The sequence below is a fragment of the Castor canadensis genome, chromosome 10 (assembly GCF_047511655.1).
Source record: "Castor canadensis chromosome 10, mCasCan1.hap1v2, whole genome shotgun sequence".
Lineage (NCBI taxonomy): Eukaryota > Metazoa > Chordata > Mammalia > Rodentia > Castoridae > Castor > Castor canadensis.
In genome coordinates, this window is record NC_133395.1 from 111842824 (window position 1) to 111865148 (window position 22325).

The 22325-nt window shown below is 37.6% G+C and overlaps 1 protein-coding gene and 1 non-coding gene across 12 annotated transcripts in view; one reads left to right on the forward strand and one right to left on the reverse strand.

The window, feature by feature from the left end:
* Positions 1-1243: 1243 nt before the first annotated feature.
* Sfmbt1 (Scm like with four mbt domains 1) overlaps positions 1244-22325 on the reverse strand; it is a 122973-nt gene continuing 101891 nt past the window's right edge. For all 11 annotated transcript variants that reach the window (XM_074043936.1, XM_020175209.2, XM_020175211.2 and 8 more), the window contains 9 exons: positions 17947-17989; positions 15560-15624; positions 12788-12927; positions 10667-10776; positions 9364-9539; positions 4052-4230; positions 3631-3876; positions 2628-2756; positions 1244-1599 (listed from right to left, as the gene is read on the reverse strand). In XM_074043936.1, coding sequence (XP_073900037.1) covers positions 1462-1599; positions 2628-2756; positions 3631-3876; positions 4052-4230; positions 9364-9539; positions 10667-10776; positions 12788-12927; positions 15560-15624; positions 17947-17989 — 1226 coding nt within the window. In that variant the 3' untranslated portion in view covers positions 1244-1461. The remainder of the gene's footprint in view (positions 1600-2627; positions 2757-3630; positions 3877-4051; positions 4231-9363; positions 9540-10666; positions 10777-12787; positions 12928-15559; positions 15625-17946; positions 17990-22325) is intronic.
* LOC141413108 (U6 spliceosomal RNA) lies at positions 9078-9184 on the forward strand. The gene has a single exon (XR_012437932.1). It is a non-coding gene; the product is annotated as a U6 spliceosomal RNA (small nuclear RNA).

Sequence of the window (22325 nt, forward strand, 5' to 3'; positions counted from 1 at the left end):
ATGTCTTTCTTCATTCCTCAAAGTGAGAAGAGTATATAGCAAGTGCTATTTTTTTTTAATAATAGCTAACAATGTAATCATAAGTGAAAATTCACCTGGAGTTTCACGTCAACTTGAGCTGAGTCAAAAGAAACATGAAAAAGAATACTGGATTAAGTGGGATTATCAGATAGCAGATTACATTCAATTTAAAGATTTAATTGAAGAAAAGCATAAACATAGCTAGGCAGGTTTCCAGACTCCTTAATCACCTCCTCTCAATTCCTTTCCTGCCACTGAGGACACTGCTACAGAAAAATCCATGCTCTGTGTCATCTCCAAAGCCATATTTTCTCTGCTGTGCTTCTACACTATCTATCTGGAGACTCCTAAAAAGCAGGGTAAAAGAGCTTTACAGTAGGTTCCAGGAACACCTACTGATTTTCACCCAAAGTTAAGGACTCTAGAAATAAAACAGAGGTAGACAAACAACTCTTAAAAAAAGTAAACCCAAAATAAAAGCCACTAAGATCCTCTAAGAACTAATAGGAGAGAGCAATTAAAATGAAATACCAAAAATCTTTGTGAGGCTACCTAACACAGGTAGCCAGAGCTGGGTCAAGATGGAGAACAAGGATGCTAGAGTTCTTAGATTAAATTGGTTAAGGAACTGGTGTAAGTGCCTACATGGTTTTAGAAAGCAATGTCTTTCCCCCACCTCTGACTTCTGTCATAGTTTTAGTGTTAGCGAAGCTTAAAAATGGCATCATACAAAAAAAATCTCATTCATGGTTGTAAGCTCAATTATCAACCGAGGTAGTAAACAAAGGAACTCTTAAGAATAGATTTTAAATTGGATCAAAGTGTGACTATACATTCAAAACCCTAGAGCCACATAATCATCCCCAAAATGAACTGTTTTAATTTAAAAAAGCTTAAAAACACAATGACAATGAAGCACTGATATGCCTTAGGCACAGTCCCAAATCAGTGCTGACTTAAAGCTATGTCCTCTCTTTTCAAGAAAGAGAAAGCAGAGAACAAAGTTCAATCTACTGTAGGAACAAACAGAAAAAAAAAACCAAAATGGTGCCGCCCAGCTGCCAAGATCATCCTTTGTTTTCAGGCCACGCCACTGGAAATGCTTATTCTTCTTATGAGTTTGTTTTTGTTTTTTTTTTTTCTCACAAACTTTATTTTTTTTTTTTAAAAGCTGCAACCTGCTGAACACGAAATGTCCACATTTCCACAGGGAGGAGAGACATTTTTGTGCTGTTTTTTTTTTTTTTTTTTTTTTTTTTTTTTGCTTCCTCAGTGTGGGTCCTCCTTCCCTGAAAGTGCAAAGAGAGCAAGCCGACACCTGCAAGGTCTAGAACCCCAGGACTATTTCAGCTCCACTTCTAGAGCAGGGTGAAGGATTTGCTGCATTTGTGCTTTAAAGATCCAGCTCACTTTGGTTGTTCGTCTCAGTTGGCAAACTGCTCATAAAATGCAAACTTGATCCTCTCTATGTGATGGCAAAGCTTGATGGCAGAGCTTGATGGCAGGGCCCAATTTTAAGTCCATGCATTCTTGAACAGTGGGAAGGGTAAGGAGCAACAGGGCCTGCCCATCAATTTCCTGTTAAGGCATAAAATGCAAATTATCTATGATGTGTACCTGAATGCAGCTCCATTATGACTGCCCCCACTCACTTTGACTGTCACAGTTACTGGCTTTCCTTCATTACATATCCATTTAAAGGAGTGTCACACATTTTCTTTGAAGTGTTTCCATAGTCCTCAATCCTAAGAAACCTTCAGAGTTGATAGTAAGTTTTAATCAAGCATGAGAATTCCTTCTATCGTGCCTCTGGCCCAACAGAAATTCAGTAAGATGGAAAGCCCTGTAATTAGTAACTAACTGTGTCAAAAGAAACATTTTAGAGGGCTCTAAGTCTGAAACAAAACGTTAACTATAAACTTCAATGTTCTCCTGCTTTGTAACTTTCACAAAAATCTGAAAAGCTCTTCAAAAATATTCAGTTTTGAACCTCCCCAATGATCAAAACAAAATTTATTTCAGTAATTACTTAATGCCACTATGTTTATATTTGTGCAGTGCAAGGGATCAAACTCAAGGTCTCACGCATGCTAGTCAAGTGCTCTACCTCTATATTACACTCCCAGCCCACCACTATTTGTGTTTCAGCAAACCTGCTAAAACAGGTTTTAGAACCTGACATATGACAGATGCTAATTTTAAAAATCATTATTTTCAAAATGATGAGAACAGTTAAGCAAGGTATGCTTGATTTTGTGCCATTTAAATATTTGGAGGATGGAATAAAAATTCTTGCGGAAAATGGGAATGCAATGATAATCTGTTTCAACTATGGAGCAAATCAGGATTGGGGGCTGTGGTTCAATTGGTAGAGTGCTGACCTAGCAAAAGTGTGAGGCCCTGAGTTCAAACCCCAGTACCACTGAGGGGAGAAAGGATTATGGAGCAAGACAAATAAATAACTTTTTATCATCTTTCTTCTGAAAAGGGAAACTTTTGGCTCAAAACATTTTCCCTAAAACTTGTAAATAAACTGCTGACTATTACATGCATAGTTCTCTACTAAGGAGACATTATTATGATAGATTATGGGTATCTGTGATTACCTGGTCTAGGAATATTCTTGCTAACGGAGCACAGTCAGTGGATCTGATGAACCGCACGACATCTGCCACACTCCACTTCAGGGGGTTACTGTCCAGGTGAAGCCTTTCAGCAACTTCAATCCTTATTTCCTTCATTCCCCACAACAAAATCAAACAAATGGTGTAAGAGCTATTTTATTCTAAAAATACCCAAAGTCTCTTCATATAAATGCATAATCCTTAAGACAGGATTTAAAGTGGTCTTTAGGGTATGATTTTTTTCCAGCAAAGATAGCAAAGGCCATATATACTAGGTGCTAAGGAAATTTCTGATACAAATTTTTTCTTATTGTCTTTTATAACACAAAATATCAGTAAGAATTCATCTCAAAGTTACAGCACAAATAATTTGGAAAACTTAACAGAGAAAAATAGTTCTTAAATTTTCCATTTGTTCTTGGTCTATTTCAGCTGGGTGTCTGGTAGGTGCTAAAGTGATGGTATTTCCAATGAGAGAAGGCCTAATCAAATTATCAGAAGAAAACTTTTATTGCTCCTGCTCATGGAACATTTTAAAAAGCAGTCCAGTTTAAAAACAATCACTTAATTGCAATCTTCAGTGTGTATGTTTCATATAATGTGTATATATGGTTATATTAAATACACTAAACAAGATGGTTTAGCCAGAACCAAAGGGATAATTTATTTCTAAAAAATTATACATGTGTGAAAAATATTTAAAAGGCACTTTTCTCTAAACCAAGTGATAAGACTACAAATAAGCTAAGCACAAAACTTTTGTTAAAACTAAAAACAAGCAGCTTCTCTAAGAGAGGCTGCCCTTTCATAAATAGTCCTCGAAACACATGTAAATGACTGCCTTTAGAATCATTTTAAAAGTCTTTAGAAATCCTTCATAGGCTTGTATTGAAAGAGATAGGATGCCAGCATCATTAACAATTAGATTCTAGGGAAAAGTTACAGAGAGGGGGGACAAAAAGAGTAACTATTTTTTAAATGGTACCTTTGGTGAAGGAGGTTTATTTTCATCATCAGAAAATGAAAAGGTGCTAAGCTCTCTTTTTCTCCTTTGTCTGTCTGGGGGCATTGAGGTGGACATCTCACTTTGGGTGGGAGAAGAGGAGCATGACTTTTTTTCTGACATTTCTGACTCTTCCTGTAGCTCATCCTGCTGTTCAGAGGTACTGCCCTCACTTAGGGAATCGTCATCCCCTTCATCTGCATCGTCCTCATCTTCACCCCCACTTCCCTAGAGGAAAAGAACTTTCACTGAAATTAAGGACAAAACCAGTTCCTGGTCAACAAAACCATCTTTTATTGTCCAGAGATTTGAATTCAAAAGAGCTGTAGGTATTCTGTGTCTATACTATAAAGTAGTGGTTACTTGGCTTTCACACCTAACAGGTACATCACAGATATCATACCTGGGGTGAACCAGCTGGGGTATTATCAACAGATGCAGAGGAGCGTTTCTTCTTGTGAACAAAAACATTTTTCCGCCTCTTTCTCCTTTTACTGGCTTTTTTCAGGGCACAAGCTAAGTTACTTTGTCCACCAGGTGGCCTCCCAATTCTTTTATTTTTCTTCTTTCCATAATAGTGTGCTAAATGTGGATAACAAAGAAAAGTGAAGTAGCTTCATTACTGTTGTGCATCTCAAAACCACAAGATTCTACTAGCATAGCAGAAAGCAGGAATACTATATTTGATTGAAGTTTAAATTCCGTACAGTGAAATAAGCAAAGACGTGTACAACTTGATTAGTACCAAGAAATGCAAAAACCTGAATAATCACCCACACTCTTGAGATAGAGAATAATTCCATCAACCCAGAAAGTTCTCAGGGTCCCTTCCCAGAGTAACCACTATTTTGATTTCCATCACTATAGATTGGTGATGCTTCTAAGGAACCATACAGTAGGTACTTTTGTATATGTTATCTTTCAAATAGCATAATGTTTCTGAATTTCATCTATGCTGTTGTGTGTATAGCATTCCCTTGTATAAATGTACCTGTTTATCTATTTTCCTGTAGATGGGCACTTGGGCTATTTCCAGGTTTTGTCTATAACTAATAAAACTGTAATGAATATTCTTTTTTAATGAATATTCTTGAGCAAGGCTCTTGATGGGCATTATTTTCATTGCCTTGCAGAAATGCCTAATAATGAAAGTGCTGGATCACAGGGTAAGTGTATGATTAACTTTTACAGAAACTGCCATTTTTTCAAAAATGGTATGTAATTTTATATTCTTACCAGCAGTCCATGAGAGGTCTATACCTTTACCAACCAATAGTAGTACTGTGTTAGTCTTTTTCATTTTAGCCAATTTAGTGATTATGTAGCAATTTGTCATTGTTTTTTTGTTTGTTTTTTTTCAGGTTTTTTTTTTTTTTTTTACATACATCCATCACCTTAAACATATCATTTGTGTTGGGAACATTCAAAATCCTCTCTACTAGCTATTTTGAATTTTATTAATTGTTGTTGACCCTAGTTACATGATTGTGCTATAAAACATTAGAAGTTACCTACCAATCCAGTTGCATCCCTATTCCCACTAACCATCCTCTTTCCATTACCCCTCCCCAGATCCTTTCCATTGTCTAGCAAGCACTATTCTATTCTCTACTTATTTTTCACATGAGTGTGAATATGCAGTATTTGTCTTTTTTTTTTTTCCTTGACAGTACTGGGGTCTGAACTCTGGACCTTATGCTTGCTAAACAGATGCCCTACCACTTGAGCTATTCCACCAGCCCTGTTTTGTGTTGGGTATTTTTGAGATAGGGTCTCCTGAGCCATTTGCCTGGGGCTGGCTTTGAACCGTGATCCTTCCAATCTCTGCCTTCTGAGCCACCAGCACATGGTTAGTATTTGTCTTTATATGTCTGACTTAATTTACTTGTCATAATGTCCTCCACTTCCATCCATCTTACTACAAATCTCTTTGTACTGTGTTTGTATTTCCATGATGATTATATTGTACATTTTTTCATGTACTCATCGGGTACTTGTATATCTTCTTTCATGAAGTGTTCATTATTTAAAAGTGTTTTATTTTTATTTAAAATTTTTTAAAAATTGTGATGCTGGGGATTGAACCCAGGGCTTCATGCATGCCAGGCAAGTACCAACTACTGAGCTAGATCCCAGGCTCTATTATTTTTCCAGCTTTTCTTATTGAGATAAACTTCACATAAAGCAAAACCCACCAGTTTAAAATATACAATTCAGTGGCTTTTATATTGTTCACTAAATTATTTAACCATTCCATTATCTAATTCCAGAACATTTTGTTTCTCTTATTTTAATAGTAGTAAAACACATACTACTGAAATTCACCATTTTAAAATGTACAATTCCATGGTATTTGACCTGTTCATAATGTATCATCTCACAGCTTCCCTTTTCTTATCCCACAACTCAGTGGGATTTCTTACTATATTTTGGAGAGAAGTTCTTTGGCAAATATACATATTAAGAATAGTTTGCCCAATATTGTGTCTCATTTTTTTCTTTTTTAAAAACAGTATTATTTTAAAGAGCAGAGGTTTTAATGTTGGTATTGTTTCATTTATTTTCCCTTTATGTTAGTGTATTTCTGGGTCCCATTTATGAAAGCTTTGCTTACCTGAAGGTCTTGAGCATATTCTCCTTGTTTTCTTCTAGAAGCTTTTAGTTTTAGCTTTTGTATTAGGTCTATGATAAATCTTAAATTAATTTTTGTATATGGCATATGGTAGGAGCCAAAGAGTTTTTGTTTTTTCCATTGGATAACCAGTTGTACCAGTACCATTTGTGAAACAGAATTTCATTTACTCATCATTTTATTGTTACCCTTGTTGAAAATCATTTGACATATAAATTTGATTCTACTTCTGGACCCTCTATTTTGTTCCATTGATTTTACTACTTTTCAATACCAAACTTTTGATGACTATAGCTTTCTTTATGGTTAAAAAAAAAAAAAAGCAGAGAGGCCAGGTGTGGTGGCTCAAGCCACCTACTTGAGAAGCACAGCTCGGGAGGATAGAGATTTGAGGTCAGCCTGGCAAAAAGTTCTAGAGACCCCATCTCAACCAATGGCTGAGCAGGTGGTACATGCTGGTCATACCAGCTATGAGGGGAAACACAAACAGTAGGATCACAATCCAGGTTGGCCTAGGCATGGAGAAAGGCCCTATTTCAAAAATAACTCAAAAAGGGCTGGTGGGGTGCCTCAAGTGGTAGAGTGCCTGCCTAGCAAGTGTGAGGTCCTGATTCAAATTCCAGTACTGATACCCGCTCCCCCCAAAAGGCACATAAAGTAAGTCCTTCAACCTTATTTGCATTTTTAAATGATCATCTGGGTATTCTAGGTCTTTGTATTTTCATTTAATTTTTTAGAAGTCAGAGACACTTCAAAAACTAAGAGTCAGGTGTGGTAGTCAGTGCTTGTATTCCTAGTACTTGGGAAGCTGAGGCAAGAGGACTTAGGAGTTTGAGGCCAAGCCTCAAGGAAAGGAGAAAGGAGGAAAGAGAAAGGAAAAGGAAAAGGAAAATAACATATATTCTGGCTCTGGTTTATGTATTAAGGTAATATAAAAATCGAATATAATTTTCTGTAAAAATGAATTGTTAAGACAGGGCATTGTGGTACATCCCAGTAATCCTACCTACTCAGGAGGCAGAGATTGAGAGGATTGTGGTTTGAGGCCAGCCTGGACAAAAAGTTAGCAAGACCCTATCTCACCCAATAAGCTGGGCATAGTGGTATGCAACTGTAATTCCAGCCACTTGGGAGGCATAGGCAAGAGGATTGCAGTCTGAGGTCAACCTCTGATAAAAACTCAAGACTATCCAAAAAATAATTAAAGCAAAAAGGGCAGAAAGTGTGATTCAATACTATAGCACCTGCCTAGCAAGTATGAGGCCTTGAGTTTAAATTCCCAGTACTTAAAAAAATTGTTAAAGATGTAAATTCATTCACTATTACTCAAATTACTTATTTGGAAAAAGTAGAGACTCTCTTAAAATCTAGGTTAATTTCAACTATATCACTGTGAAAAATTCAGACAAAAAGCATAACAAAATCCACAAATCTTCCAGTAGCCCAAATTATATATGTATGTACTCATATGAACAAGATTTTCCATGTCAGTTCCTAATAATTGCAATTTTCTAAGCTAAGGGCTGAGTCTGATAAAATAATAGGCTTAAGAAAATTCTTGCCTGAAGGCATTTATAATCTAACAAGTATAAACAGAAACTAAATGGTGAGAATCATACATGACTTTGGAATTCAAACACTGAGTGGAAAGCTTGCCACGCCAAGTGTGTCTTGGATCAGTAGCACCAGTACACAGGGGAGCACACTGGAAATGTAGACCCACCGATCTGGTACATCAGAATCTCTATTGTAACAAGATCGTCAGGTGATCTGCATACATCACGAAGTTTAAGAGGCACAAAGCTCTAAACAAATCTTTCAAATGTAACTTGGGAAAATCCTCCTCCATGTTGATTAACCCAAGTGATATCAGTGCTTGTGGAATATAAGGAAAGATAGGATCAGAGTTTTGTCTTTTGGTGACAATTCCTTGAGGAGGCTCCAAACTGAAATTTCATTCTCTAGAACCTCCACCCAAGTTCCACAAAGACAAAGATAGGCAAGAGGAAGGAACAGGTGTGCTAGGACAGTTCAGAGCAAGACTGCAACTACTACCTCCTCTCCAGCTATTTATACCTCCCCAGCTCCAGAGCTTCATTGCTGGTCTTCAGATACTGAGCAAGCTACTGCCTCAAGCCTGTTCCCCTCCTTCACCAAGATATCTGCACTGCTGCCTCTTGGTTTCTTCCAGTTGACTGTCAGAAGACTCCCCTGATCCCTGTGTTGACAGCACTCTATGCCCCACCTTCCTTCCTTCCTTGCCATTACAATCCTTCCTTCCTTGCTCTTACAATCCTCCCCTCCAAGCACTTATCTCCTTTTACTTATTCACTTTACTATCTCTTTCACAAATTAAATGAAAACTCAGTGAGGAAAGAAATTTTGTTTTCTTTATTACTGTATCCTAGTAAAGAGCACAAAATAAATACTTGCAGATTATATGAATGAGTTATATATCTTATTACATGAAATAGTTAAATTTATTTACATCTCACATAAAAGCTGGCAAACTAGGACCCTTAGGCCTTGTTTGGTATGGTCTCGGGGTCCCTTCCCAGTCGTTCCTTTCACCAACATAAATTACTTTTGCTTCTATGGAACAATTTCTCTTTTCTGTTTTTTTGTTTTGTTTTGTTTTGAGATAAGGTCTTGCTATCTAGACCAGGATGACCTCAAATTTGAGATCCTCCTGCCTCAGTCACCCAAGTGCTGAAATTACAGATATGTACCACCATACCCAACCAGTTCTTACACTTTTAAGAAGTTATTTAAAAACAAAACAAAAAAGAACATGACAGTGCTCACTTCAACAGCACACATACTAAAATTGGAACAATACAGAGAAGATTAGCGTGGCCCCTGAGCAAGGGTGACACACAAATTCATGAAGTGTTCCATATTAAAAAAAAAAAAAGAACATGACAGAGATCTTATACCCACAGTATACAGTATTTATTTATTATCTGTCCCTTTACAGAGAAAGTCTGTGTGCTTCTGTTATATGAATGTCTGAAATAAAAAATCCAGGATGTAAGGTACAGTCAGCAGCTACAGTTAAAACACATCTAAAAAACATGACTCACTGTATTTGGTCTTTGTAAGTACAGAGCAGTTCTCAGAACACGTATCCAGAACCATCCGTGGACCAAAGAGGTTAGGACAGCATTCCAGTTTGATACAGGTCTGCCGGCAGAATTCAGTCACCCGATCTGCTGTTTTCACTATCTCAACAGTAGCCCGATAACTCTTTCCTTTATATCTGCCATTGGAAGACATCAGATGCCAAATTTATTGAGCTAGTGACTACTCAGAGAAAAATCAAACATATTAATACATACGAAAAATATTTTGAAGTATTTTTCAGTATTGGGTTTTGAACTCAGTGCCTTGCACTTGTGCTAGGCAAGTGCTTTACCGCTTTAGCCACACCTCCAGCCCTCAAAAAATTTTTTTGCTTCTTAGAATATTCTGTGTCCTTTATAGTTTGAGAACTTTGAAAACAGTAAGTTCTGCATCTTGTACTTAAATCTGGTAAACGATAACAACCAAAAGCTGAGTTATTTATATAAGCAAAATAAAGTTCCCGCTTTGTTTCTAGGTGAATGGCTTTCTTTTTCTTTTTTTGTAGTGTTGGGTATTGAACTCAGAGCCTTGTGCATGTAGGGAAGTACACTACCCACTGAGCCATATCTCAATCACTGAAGGTTTTCAAACAGTAATTTCATCAACTGCTAGAAAAAAGGAACATGGCTTTTAATTAAGTCTTCACTCTGGGCAGGAATCCTCAAAGTGTAGTTCAAGGACAGTATTACCTGCCAAATGTCATCTATCTGTGAAAAAGATCAGGTCAAAAAGCAAGAGTAGATGTTTAAAACCTTTCACAGTAATTTGAAAACAAAATTTTATGTCTCCTAAATCCGATAAAAATTATTCTTGCATTTTTATGTCTTTTAAAGTTCCTATTTCTTTTTTTGTTGGTACTGACATTTGAACTCAGGGCCGCAAGCTTGCTAGGCAAGCACTCTACCGCTTGAGCCTCACATCCACAGCCCTTTTTATTTTTTTTCAAATAGGGTCTCATAGTTTTGTCTAGGTCAGCCACAGACCACAATTCTCTTACCTATGCTTCCCGAGTAACTGAGATTAAGGTGTAAGCCATACTGCCTGGCCCCAAATTTCTTATAATTCATGTATACCACATTTCATAAACGTATTGACCCATGACCAGATGGAAAACAGAAAAAGGAAACAAGCCTGATCTTTTACCACAAATAGCTGAAACAAGACTGCCCTGGAAACATAAAAATTCTGATACTATCTGCAAAAGAACTCATTCTGTGACCTGTGAAAGAAAAACAAGAGTAAAGGGCAGAGGGAGCTACTCACTTGGCTTTTAGGACTTCTCCACATCCATGCCACACAGAATCTTTGTCTAGCTGAAGCTCCCGAAGGACACGACTGGGTTTATAGGCTGCATTGATAAGTAAAGTGAGGACCTGAGATTGGTTTTAAAGCAGAAATATGGGTTGGGGAGGAGAAAAGCAGACCATTAGAATCATGGCACTTTTGCCATCCCTTTGAGGGTTAAGACCATTTAGGACATTGGTTCAAGTCATATTAACTAAGAAATGTTAACAAAATAATACCAAAAATATGGCAGTTACCCAAAGTTGCAAATAAAGAGTAACAATATCCTCTTGAACATTCAAAATGTTACGGTTAGGAAAATCAGGCACCATGAATTTCAAAGTACTCCACACATGCTTCCAAATGCTTTCCCAAACATGAAGACTGTTATTCGGGACACTGTGTCACGGCTGAGTCTTGCTGAGGCCAAAAGTGTCTGGTCCAGAAGCTCTGACTTCACCAGACTCCTCTTTGACACCCCGAAGGCTGAAAGGTTCAATATGTCCTCATATTTGTTACCTCCAGTGCAGTACACTGACTGCCAGACTCTGAAAGTCCTGCAGACTCATAGTTTCATCATGGCCCTAAACTAATGCCACATACATTTTTTTCTTTTTCTTTCTGTGGTACTGAAGGGTGAACTCAGGGTCTTGTGCCCATTTGAGCTATGGTCATAAGCCTTTTGTTTTGTTTTCAGACAGCCTCAAACTCACGATCCTCCTGCCTCTGTCTCCCAAGTAGCAGGGATTACAGGCATATGCCACCCATGCCAGTTTATCACAGTTCACTCCTGCACAATTCTCATGTGATCTCAGACAGAACACCTTTCTAAACTGATAGAGGTGAACATGCTATGTCAAGAATTGCTCAGGTGCCCTGAGGAGTAGAAAAAAATTATATGCCCAATTTACTTCTCAGTACAGTAGTCCCCTTATCATATGTGATTTGTGCTCTGATTTTCAGTTATCTATGGTCCACAGTGGTCCAAAAAATATTAAATAGAAAATCTCAGAAATAAATAATTCATAAGTTTTAAATTGCACACTATTTTGAGTAGCATGATGAAATCCTGCACCTTCCTGCCTGAGATGTGAGTCATCCTTTTGTCTAGAGTACTCACACTGTACACACTACTCACCTTTTAGTCACTTAGTAGCTGTTTTGTTTGTAAGATCAACTATTGAGGTACTGCAGTTCTAATGGTTCAAGTAATGCTTACAGTAGCCTAATGCCACATCAGAATGCCAACATCATTCACCTCACTTTATCTCATCATGTAGGCACTGCACCTAATCTCACATTACACAATTATAGAGTAAATATGAGGTATTTTGAGAGAAATTCATACAACTTTTATTTCAGTACATTAATATAATTGTTCTTTTGTTGTTCTTTTATTACTATTCATCTTTTACTGGGTCTAATTTATGAATTAAAGTTCATCATAGATTCTAATGGTTTAGATGTAGTTTGAGTGTGTCCCCCAAAAGTTCACGTGTCAGAAGGCTGGTCCTCAGAGTGGTGGATGTGGGAAGCGATAAGACCTTTAAGAGGTAGGGCCCACTTGGAGAGCCTTAGGACATTGGGAACGTGCCCTTAGAAGTGACTGTGGGACCCCAGTATCTCTGGCTTCCTGTTTGGCAACGTGATATCTTTCTCACACATGTATTTTCACCATAATGTGACACAGCCAAGAGGACCCTTACCAGAGACCACACTAAAAGAGTCACCTGCTCTTGGACTTCCAGACTCCAAAAGATATAAGCTATATAAACCTCTATTTCTTCGTAATTAATCTGCCTCAGGTATTCCATTATAATAACAAAATTATACTAATACATTATGTAGGAATAGGAAAAAACATAGTATATATATATATAGAGAGAGTTTAGTACTATCCACATTTTTAGGCATCCACTGAGGTCTTGGAATGTATTCTCTTCTCCATCAATAAAGGTGGGGGCTACTCTACATGGGAAAAGTTAATAATATTTGATAAATACCTGTAGCTATCACATCTACGGCATGTAGCTCCCCATGTGAATGAACCCAGGAGACTACTGTTAAAAAAAGTTTTATGTTTTAGGGTCAGAACCTTACCTCTCTAAGGACCAGAACACAATTCCCAGGTCCTACACATTGAGGCAGCTCAGCAATTCTTCCTTTGTTAAGATATGGCCCTGAGAAGCAACGGTGATTGAAGTATATCTTTGGACAGCAATATTTTCCATTAATCATAACTGTGAATAAAGAATGAAGAAAAACAAATATTCAGAACAGTTACTCTCTACCCAATATTTCCAAAGCTGAATTACGGAGGGGAGGGGGAGCAACAAGCATATATGCCAATATATGAGTTCTGGGAATCAAATCCAGGGCCTGTGTATGCTAAGCAAGCACTGAGCTACATCCCCAGTCCTGGAATTACAGATTTTAAAGCATAACAAATTGTCTGAGGATGCTCTTGAAGTATCTTATACTCACCTTATACTAGTTTACAGTGTTTATCACTCTGTTGAAATCAAGCACATGTCCTGAATTACATGCCCATTAACTCCTGGGTTAACACAACATTGTTCCACAGCCCTAGACGCCTACAGATAAAGAAAGTAGAGGATCTACTTCATGAACCTATGATTCCCAACAATCAACAATGATTTCTCTTCTAGCTCTTTAAAAATTGACTATTCAATAATCTATTCTGGACTATTTCTAGGGACAGATGTTTAATATCATCCAGAACCAAAGTTTGGCTCCTAAACCCCATCAAACAAAAATGACAACTTTGAGGTTGTGGGAGCTCTCCCATCTCTGGGACTTCTCAGAGGGATAAAAGTATGCTGTAACCACACCTCTAGGTTCTTATTGTGTTCAATGGATGCAACTGGGTCCTGAGAGCCTTTTCTCAACTATTTTTCTGAATGAATACTTTTTTAATGTAATGTCTTTTAAAATCCCTCATAGTGACGGGCATTTTAGCTACTGAATGTAAAAAAAGAAAGTTCAGACACTAAAACATCTTCATTTTGCTATAAAGCAAAGACAGACACTTCTTTTTTTTCTTTTTCTTTTAAGAGAGAGACACTTCTGATGGATACTGCTCTTTAATCCAATGTGAAAGAAAGCAGGTGTGTGTGTAATGCCCGCTATTGATGGAACCCTTATGTTCATTATGTTCTCTCTTTAATTAAGAATTCAGTCTTGGATGGGGGCATAGTTCAAGTGATAGAGCACCTGCCTATCATGTGCAAAGACCTGGGCTTAATCCTCAGTACTGCAAAGGAAAAAAAAAAAAAGAATGCAGTCTTTCTCAGCACTTGGCAGGTTGAAGCAGGAAGATCCTGAGTTCAAGGTCAGTCTGGGCTACACAGCATGACCTCTTTTTAAAACAATAAATAAAAAAGGGAATACAAGTCTCAAAATGGGCATGGTGGCACACCCATACAAACCTAGCACTAGGGAGACTGAGGCATGAGAATGGCGAATCTAAGGCCAGTCTGGGTTACATAGCAAAAAACAAAAAGAAGAAGAAGAATGAAGTTAAAGCAGACTGATCCACATATTAGCATTCACTTTTCCATCTGAACTCTGCTACCAGATCCCTTCACCAAGATTAAGACACTTATGCCTCTGTACTAGGTGTGTTGATAGCTCATAGCTCTCCAGTTATAAGTTTATCCTGGAATTGCCCTGAGCCAAGAGCTGCCCTCAATAGCAGACAACCAGCCTTGCCCAAGATCCCACTCTTTGTGGCAAGGGAACTGCAACCTACTTCCAATAATGATAAATAAGGTTTGGCTACGAAACCTGAGTTAAGGACAACTCTATGTGGCTGCATCAGTTCCGAGACTCCATGTGGGACTAGAAGAAATTTTCGTTCCAATTACAGTTCAACATCCCTGAACAATCCTGTTGCTTTCACTCCTGTTCTAAGAGCCGTTTTCCAAAGCACTACCCAATGAAATGCCTCCATGCAGATATCAGTTTCAGACCTTTCCTCTGGGAACCTGAACTATGACAAAACCTAAACCAAGATGCCCTGCCTGAGGTCACAAAGGAGATATTAATGTTATAATTCTGTAGTTTCAGTTGGCATTAGAATGGCTAGTGATGCATCAAAATTAAGGAGTTAACACAGCCTTGATCCTCTATGTATAGATGATAAAATGAAAAGGTAGTGGTCAGAAATGGGTAGAAGAGACAAAAGCATATATTTTCAACTTGAGAAACATTGTAGTTCCATTTCTAAGTCTTCCATTCATAAGCTATATGAACACTCTCAACCCTGATTTCTAGGCATTTACTAAATAACACCTCAATGCTCAATGTGCTAGAACATATACAGTAAAGAGGTAATGAATTATATAGCCAGAAAAGAGGTAGTCAAGAGTAGTTCCAGAGAGACCCTGGACACAATCTTAATCTCCAGCAAGAACACTTGTCTTATTTATCAGGCTTCATTTTTCTAATTGTGAAATTTATAAATGAAGTGAATATAGTATAAAAAGGATTTAAAAAGAATGAATCTCCACATCTCAAGCACCCAATGAGCACTTACAATGCTCAAGAAAAAGCATTGTAAAAAGCCTCTTTATCTAAAGTCAAGGATGATAATATCAGCTTACAGAGTCCTTAGCACACAAATGATCACTAAGAACAGGTACAATTAGAAATGGGTAGAAAAATCAGCCTAGCAATGGTTATAAAGCTAAATACATCTTATACAGTTATTACTCTAATGTCCCAATTAAAAAGCCTCTCTATGAACCCACATTCAATAAATCAAATATATTCTTTAAGACATTTTCAAATACAATTCATTAAAAGCAACTGGGGTGTATTCTTTTTTTGTAAGATCACAAATGCTTATACCTGAGTCTGTAGAGTTCAGCTCCTGACTCCTCAGGCCCTCATGGACAGTCCGTGAGGATAGTACTCTGAGTTAAGAAAACAAAGTTAAACAGTGAACTCATACCTAAGATCTGCACAGTATGAGGGTTAGGTTCCTTCAAATCTAAGAAGAAAGCAAATGTGGCAGGTTACAAAATCTAAAATAAAAGGTCATCATCCATTTTTAAAACAACAATTGCTTTTCAAACTATGAATAGGGTCACATGAGCCAAAAACAGCCTGCAGAAAGTACTGTGCTACTGCATGTTCAGATGATTTTTTTCATTTATGTGTATAAGAAATTACAAAATTAGAACTATAAGATTATAATTCTTTTTTTGATTCTTAAAGCACAAGTGTAAACTATTTTTTTTAATACAAACAGAATGGAAACATTTCTTATATAGGGTTTTCCCATCAGTTTCAAATTTTAAGTATGCTGGTGCTTTGGCTGCAATCCCAGCTACTCAGAAGACAAGAGTAATTTGAGGCTAATTTGGTGAGGCTAATCTGAGCAAAAATCTGAGTCCCATATGAAAAACAAACTAAAGCGAAAGGGCTGGGGTGTGGCTCAAATGGTAGAGCACCTGTCTAGCAAGTGTGAGGCCCCAAGTCCAAACCCCAGTACTACCAAATACATGTATATACAAATTAATATTCATAAAAAGTATAAATATTAATAAATTAATAAAACTAATAATAAATATATGATATACTAATGTATAAATATATATTGAGTAACATATTAACTATATCATATAATAATATACAAATATATATTATGCATTAGTATATTAAACTGGTGGTTTAATATACTAATATAAATTAGTATTATATACTAATATAAGTTAGTATTTTAAGTATAAAATTTTAAAACCTTAAAGATTTATTTTGCATGCAGTGATCCCTGAAAAAGGCTAAATTATACTTCCTGACTAAAGCTTTGTACTGACGATTAAGTCAAGGAAAACTCCAAGGCCAGTTTTTTTGTTACTGCTACCTCACATCTGTACGTAGGATAAAATTCTACAGCCTCTCTCTCAACTTTTATCCTAAATCTGTAGTACCCACACACCTACAAACACAGTTGTAAATTTCCTATTGGATAGTTACAGAATTTGCTATAGAACTTTGTTGCCTCAAAATTTCTTTGTTAGAACCCTAACCCTCAATTTAAGAATATTTGGAGATCAGGCTTTTGGGGTTTAATTAAGATTAAATGAGGTCACAAGGGTAGGGTCATAACGTGATAGGATTGGTGACTTATAAGAAAAGGGAGAGAGGAAGTAGCAAAAGAGGTGAGGGAGAATTTTCACCATGTGAGCACACAGCAAGCAGGTGACAAATCACTAAGCCAGGAAGAGAGCCCTCACCAGGAACCAAATTGAATGACACTTTTTTTTAAGATTTCCTAGCTTCTAGGCCCAGGAGCAGTAGTTCATAACTATAATCACTGTTACTCCAGAGGTGAGGATTGGGAAGACTGCAGTTAGAGGCCAGTCCTGGCAAAAAGTTATTGAGACCCCATCTCAACCAATAAGCTGGGTATGGGGATGTCACAGAGCATAAGTTGGTGGATCACTGCCCAGGTTAGTCCAGGCAGAAAAAAACACAAGACCTTATCTAAAAACAAACTAAAGCAAAAAAGGGCTGGGGGCATGGTCCAAGCGGTAGAGTGCTTGTCTTGCAAGAATGGGGCTATGACTTCAAACCCTAGTACTGCCAAAAAAGATTTTTTTTCCTAGTCTCCAGAATATGGAAAAGTAAGTTTCTATAGTTTAAGCCAGTAAATCAGTCTAGAGTATTTTGTTATGGTTGTTTAAGCAGAATAAAAAATTTCAAACCCAAGGTTTAAAAACATATATACACAGAAACCTTTGTATTTTTAAGATCTGAATATATCACCAATTTATGGCTTCTCCAAAGATGCATGTGGAAGGATGCTACAAAGCATTTCCTGATGGGCACAAAGCCACTCTTCTGAGTGTGTCTTTTCTTTTAGAGTTGCTGTCTTCTACCTCAAGATACTTTGACAAATCATTTCCTGAGTTGTAATTTTTGCTCTTCCTTCACAAATACTAACACGGAGACTCTTATCTCCTTCCTTTTATTCAAATGCATTCAGGGGTTAAAAGCCCAAGAAAACTCATTTTGGAGAACATCTTGAAAATGCATTTTGCCCTTTTATATATAATGCAATTTTAGAAAATGCATACACTATAAAGAGAAGTATATAAACTATTAAATTTTTATTAAAAGATTATGCTTCCATTTGAGAAAATAAAATGTGAGGAAATATATTCTGAGTTATTTTTTCCCTAGACAGTCAAACTTTTAAACTTCAGCTGTTCAGACATACTATTACTTACTGCTTTTCTGGTTGAACCACTGCAATTTTTCTCTGTTTATGTACTGTAAGAAGAGAAAACAGACAAAAGAAAATTAATATACATATTAAGCTTACATCAGCCTATTTAATACCTGGTTCTATGTACATAAAACTAACAGTACGGGGAGATTCCAAGATGGCAGCTTGAGGGAGGAAGCAAAAAGCGAGCCTCCTATAGTGAAATCTTGGAGAGACACTGGAGACAAACTTTGCAGGCATCATCACTGAGAAGAGGCATAACTTTGACCCCTCCACACCTCCAGCCGGTGCAGAGAATCTCCACTTCACGTTAAACGGAGAAACGAGGAGGGCCCCTGGGTCGCCAGTCGCTGGCGCCCAGATGGCTTGGGAAGAAGCGGACCAGGTGAGCTTCACGGTATGCAGTACTCCCACAGACAAGCCTGGGCCAGAGCAGCATAGCCCCCTGGACAGACTGACCTCCACCCGGGGAAAAAAGAGAAACTGAGTAATAAGCAATAAGAACAATAAAGACACACGGGAAAGAGGGTGGGGCACCCTGAGTGCAGAAGATTGGGGGAAGGGAATCCTTCCCGGGACTGTAAATAAACAAGGGGGTGGGGGGAGCGCCCAGCAACCAGGAGAGAGAAAGCTTGTGAGAGTGGGGGAGGGAGGAAAACTCCACAGGAGAGGGGGGAAGACCCACTTCCCATATGAGCTGTAAATAAACATGGCGGCTGGCAGGAGCAGCAGCACCGCCCAGTAATCAGGAGCAGGAAAGCTTGTGAAAGTGGCGGTGGGAGGAAAACTTCAGAGGAGAGGGGGGAAGACCCACCTCCCACATGAACTGTAAATAAACACGCAGGCCTGACAATGCGGGGGCAGGGTCACCTTTCCCAGTGCTTGGAAAGGGGAAAGCCTGTAGCAGAGGCTCCCGCACAGGAGAACTCTGAGCAACAAAGCCTACGGGTCCAGGTGAGTGCTAAGCTCACCCCAGAGATCTGCATAAATAACGCCTCCAGCTACAGCAGGCTGACAACAGCGGGCAGGCAAGCCACAGCTGCAGATACCATTCTCAGAACTGTCTCCAGACTCTTTTTTTTCTTTTTCTCCCTACCCTTGATGAGAGAACAACCGAATTACACCTGCAAGCCGAAAAACTTACTGAAACTGTATTGCATTTGAACTTGGGACACTTGGGGGGGGGGTTTGTGTGTGTGTGTGTGTGTGTGTGTGTGTGTGTGTGTGTATGAGTAGTTTTGTTCTACTTTATGGGTCCCCTTTGATGAGACAACTACAGAACAACATCTGAGGCACCATCTCCAGGATTGGAGACTGAGACGGTCACCCAAATTATTAAGACTAAAACTGCATTGCATTTGAACTTGGAGGGTTTTTTGGTTTTTTTTTTAATTTTCTATTTTCCATTTTATTTTAGTTCATTTTTAATATATAGATATTTCTTTCATTTACATATTTTTTATTTTTATTCCTATCTTCATTTTTTTTATTTTTGATTTTCAGTCCTATCTCTGTCCTTGTAATGTCAGTTCAGCTTACTGTCAATTAGTACACTAACACTCCCTGTTTATACCTTTGAAACTTTCTTGTCTGAAACCTTGTGCTGCTTTCTCCCTCTTGTCTGTGTATTTGTTTTCCCCTTTTCTTTAACTTCTTGCTTTCCATCTCAGCTCACCCTTCCATTCTAAATATTACCATTATTATTATTACAAGCTAGAAAATACTTAATCGCACACAATACGGGGACAGTAACAACACCAAAGACAATGACGGGAAGACAGAAAAAACAGGGAAACCAGTTTCCCCACAGCAAAAAATTAGTACAGGAACCAGAGGGGAATGAAGAGAACAGAAACTCAGATCCAGACTCCAACAAAATGAAGATAAACTATGCCAAAGGACCCAATGAAGCACACAAGAATAATTTAAAAGAAGACATACTACAGGTACTCAATGAGAATTTTATAGAGATGATACTGGATAGGGTCAACCAAAATGTACAGGAGACACTCAAGAAATTCCAAGACAACAAAAATAGAGAATTTGAAAAAGCAAAAGAAGAAATAAAGGAAACCATAGTTTCACACCAAAGTGAAAGAGAGAACATGATGAATAAATGGATAAATGAACTCAGGACAAAAATAAGACAACATTAAAGAGGAAAACAGCCAGGATATGGAAAACATCAGAAAAAAGAATGAAACAGAACTGCAAAACAAAAAGGAAGGCCAATCCAGCAGAATAGAACAAACAGAAGACAGAATCTCAGAACTTGAAGATGAAATGGTAATTAAAGGAAAAACTGAAGAACTATTAATTAAACAACTCAAGACCTGTGAAAAGAAAATGCAAGAACTCACTTATTCCATCAAAAGACCAAACTTGAGAACCATGGGCATCGAAGAAGGAGAAGAGGTGCAAGTGAAGGGAACGCGTAATATATTCAACAAAATAATAACGGAAAATTTCCCAAATCTGGAGAAAGATATTCCCATACAGATGCAAGAGGCCTCCAGGACACCAAACAAACCAGATCAAAACAGAACTACTCCACGACATATCATCATTAAAACAAGTTCAGAAACTAAGGAAAGAATATTGAAGGCTGTAAGAGAGAAAAAACAAGTAACATACAAAGGTAAACCCATCAAAATCACAGCAGACTTCTCAACAGAAACATTAAAAGCAAGAAGAGCATGGGGTGAGATCTTCCGGGCACTGAATGAAAATAACTTCAACCCCAGGATACTCTACCCAGCAAAACTATCATTCAAAATAGATGGAGCAATAAAAGTCTTCCATGATAAGCAGAAACTAAAACAATATGTGACCACAAAGCCACCATTACAAAGGATTCTTCAAGGGATTCTGCACACAGAAAGTGAAACCAACTTAACCATGAAAAGACAGGCAGCACCAAACCACAGGAAAAGAAAAAGCAAGACAGTAGAGAGTAACCTCAACTTAGGTACACACAATCAAACCTTCAAACAACTAAGACAACTAAATGACAGGAATCACCACATACCTATCAGTACTAATGCTTAATGTTAACGGACTTAATTCACCCATCAAAAGGCACCGCTTGATGAAATGGATTAAAAAGGAAGATCCAACAATTTGTTGCTTACAGGAGACCCATCTCACTGACAGAAATAAGCATAGGCTTAGGATGAAAGGCTGGAAGAAGATTTACCAAGCCAATGGCCCCCGAAAACGGGCAGGAATAGCAATACTTATCTCTGACAAAGTAGACTTCAAACCTACATTGATCAAATGAGATAAAGAAGGACATTCCATACTAATAAAAGGGGAAATAGACCAAAAGTAAATAATAATCATCAATCTGTATGCACCCAATGTCAACGCACCCAATTTCATCAAACATACCCTGAAAGACCTAAAAGCATATATAAACGCCAACACAGTGGTTGTGGGAGACTTTAACACCCCATTATCATCAATAGATAGGTCATCCAAACAAAAAAATCAATAAAGAAATCCAAGATCTAAAATATGCAATAGATCAAATGGACCTAGTAGATGTCTACAGAACATTTCATCCAACCTCTACACAATATACATTCTTCTCAGCAGCCCATGGAACCTTCTCCAAAATAGATCATATCCTAGGACACAAAGCAAGCCTCAGCAAATATAAGAAAATAGAAATTATACCGTGCATACTATCTGATCACAATGCAGAAAAAGTAGAACTCAACAACAAAAGTAAAGACAAAAAACATGCAAACAGCTGGAAACTAAATAACTCACTTAATGAAGAATGGATCATCGATGAAATAAAAGAGGAAATTAAAAAGTTCCTGGAAGTCAATGAAAATGAAAACACAACCTACCGGAACCTATGGGACACAGCTAAGGCAGTCCTGAGAGGAAAGTTTATAGCCATGAGTGCATATATTAAAAAGACTGAAAGATCCCAAATCAATAACCTAATGATACATCTCAAACTCCTAGAAAAACAAGAACAAGCAAATCCCAAAACAAATAGGAGAGAAATAATAAAAATAAGAGCTGAAATCAACAAAATAGAAAGCAAAAAAAACCATACAAAGAATTAATGAAACAAAAAGTTGGTTCTTTGAAAAAATAAAGAAGATCGATAGACCCCTGGCAAACCTGACTAAAATGAGGAGAGAAAAAACCCAAATTAGTAGAATCAGGAATGCTAAAGGGGAGATAACAACAAACACCATGGATGTCCAGGAAATCATCAGAGACTACTTTGAGAACCTATATTCAAATAAATTTGAAAATTTTAAAGAAATGGACAGATTTCTAGATACATATGATCATCCAAAACTGAACCAAGAGGAAATTAATCACCTGAACAGATCTATAACACAAAATGAAATTGAA